Raw genomic sequence first — 1,253 nt, 5'->3', positions numbered from 1 at the left:
TTCGACGAACTGATCGACAAGCTCAGAACCACCCAACGTCAAGCCGACGAACTGCTGGCGACCGCTGAAACACCATCGTCGACCGAAATTACCCAACCACCAGCCACCAAAAACAACGATCCCAAGACCAACTCGACCAGGCCGATCCCAAAATTACCAACATTCGACGGAGACATCCTCCAATTCAAGGCCTTTTGGGATCAGTTCAACGCAGCAGTGCATCGAAGAGACGATCTCGAAGATGTCACAAAATTTGTGCATCTTCGATCCTGCTTAGCTGGTGCAGCATTACACGCAATTAGTGGCGTGACAACAGCAGCCGAAAACTACCCGGCTGTGGTGCAACTACTACACGACCGATTCTATCGGGTATCGGACGTGTTGGACGCGCATATCCTCAAGATCTTTAGCGTCCCCAAGGAGGTCGCCAAAGGAAGGGAAGGTCTGCTAGCTCTGCATGACAAGCTAAACGGCCACCTATTGGAACTCAGAGCGATCGGAAGAGATCTCGATACCACGGTATCCGGTTTCCGGACCGCACTACCGCAACTGGTGGCCCAATTGCCAAAGAACATCCAATCCCGGTGGAAGGATCAATGTGGCAAATCGACGGAAGAACCGACCTCTCAGACCTTCCTGGACTTCTTAGCAGAACAAGCCCGGTGCGCTGTGGACCTTGTACAGTCCACACAGGGAGAGAGAATACCGTCCCCCACGCATAAACACACGGTGAAGGAGAGTCAGCGGAAGCGATCTCGCCCCCTTCGTCAAACGATTGGAGCCTTTCATACATCTCTCCATCCAACCTGTCCGGTATGCCAAGGTAAACATCGTGTAACGGTATGTCCACAGTTCCTGAACCAACAGTGGTCAGTACGAAAGGCAACGGCGGTGCGCCTCGGCCTGTGCTTCATTTGCCTAAGTCAAGGCCATACATCACAGCGATGTGCGATGAGACAACGGGGATGGAGAACTCACCATTTGCTCACTGAAACGGCTCCCAACCGCCGAACATCACAGCCAAAACCATCTGACACCTCAATTCCACCTCCCGCGAAGAAAACGCGGTCTGAACCCAGTGAGGAAACATTCACCCGTGTATTACTCGCTAATATACGCGGCTCAACGAGAATCCGGGTTTCAAACAGTGAAAGCCATTGCTACTGGTGCAAACGGACAACGGCTAACGGTCAACTGCTTGTTCGAAGCGTGCCGAACAACCCTAGGACGGACGAATAGCAGAGCCTTGAATT

General features: G+C 52.6%; 1 protein-coding gene across 1 annotated transcript; it reads right to left on the bottom strand.

Moving 5' to 3' along the window:
* Positions 1–487: 487 nt before the first annotated feature.
* Tsp_13111 (putative ferredoxin) lies at positions 488–1,030 on the bottom strand. The gene is made up of 2 exons (XM_003369873.1): positions 990–1,030; positions 488–908 (listed from the first exon to the last, which is right to left on the bottom strand). The coding sequence occupies exons 1-2, from the start codon at positions 1,028–1,030 to the stop codon at positions 488–490; spliced, it is 462 nt and encodes a 153-aa protein (XP_003369921.1).
* Positions 1,031–1,253: the final 223 nt, after the last annotated feature.

This window comes from Trichinella spiralis, assembly GCF_000181795.1.
Source record: "Trichinella spiralis strain ISS 195 chromosome Unknown Scfld1361, whole genome shotgun sequence".
Lineage (NCBI taxonomy): Eukaryota > Metazoa > Nematoda > Enoplea > Trichinellida > Trichinellidae > Trichinella > Trichinella spiralis.
This window is presented reverse-complemented; position numbering and strand designations above follow the sequence as displayed.

What these genes read in the sequence shown, in the direction of transcription:
- Tsp_13111 (XM_003369873.1), bottom strand. Translation starts at nt 1,030, where the DNA reads ATGGTTTTGGCTGTGATGTTCGGCGGTTGGGAGCCGTTTCA. An exon ending in GGCGGTTGGGAGCCGTTTCA is followed by an intron (nt 909 to 989) that starts GTGAGCAAATGG and finishes AGGCAAATGAAG; the next exon opens with CACAGGCCGAGGCGCACCGC.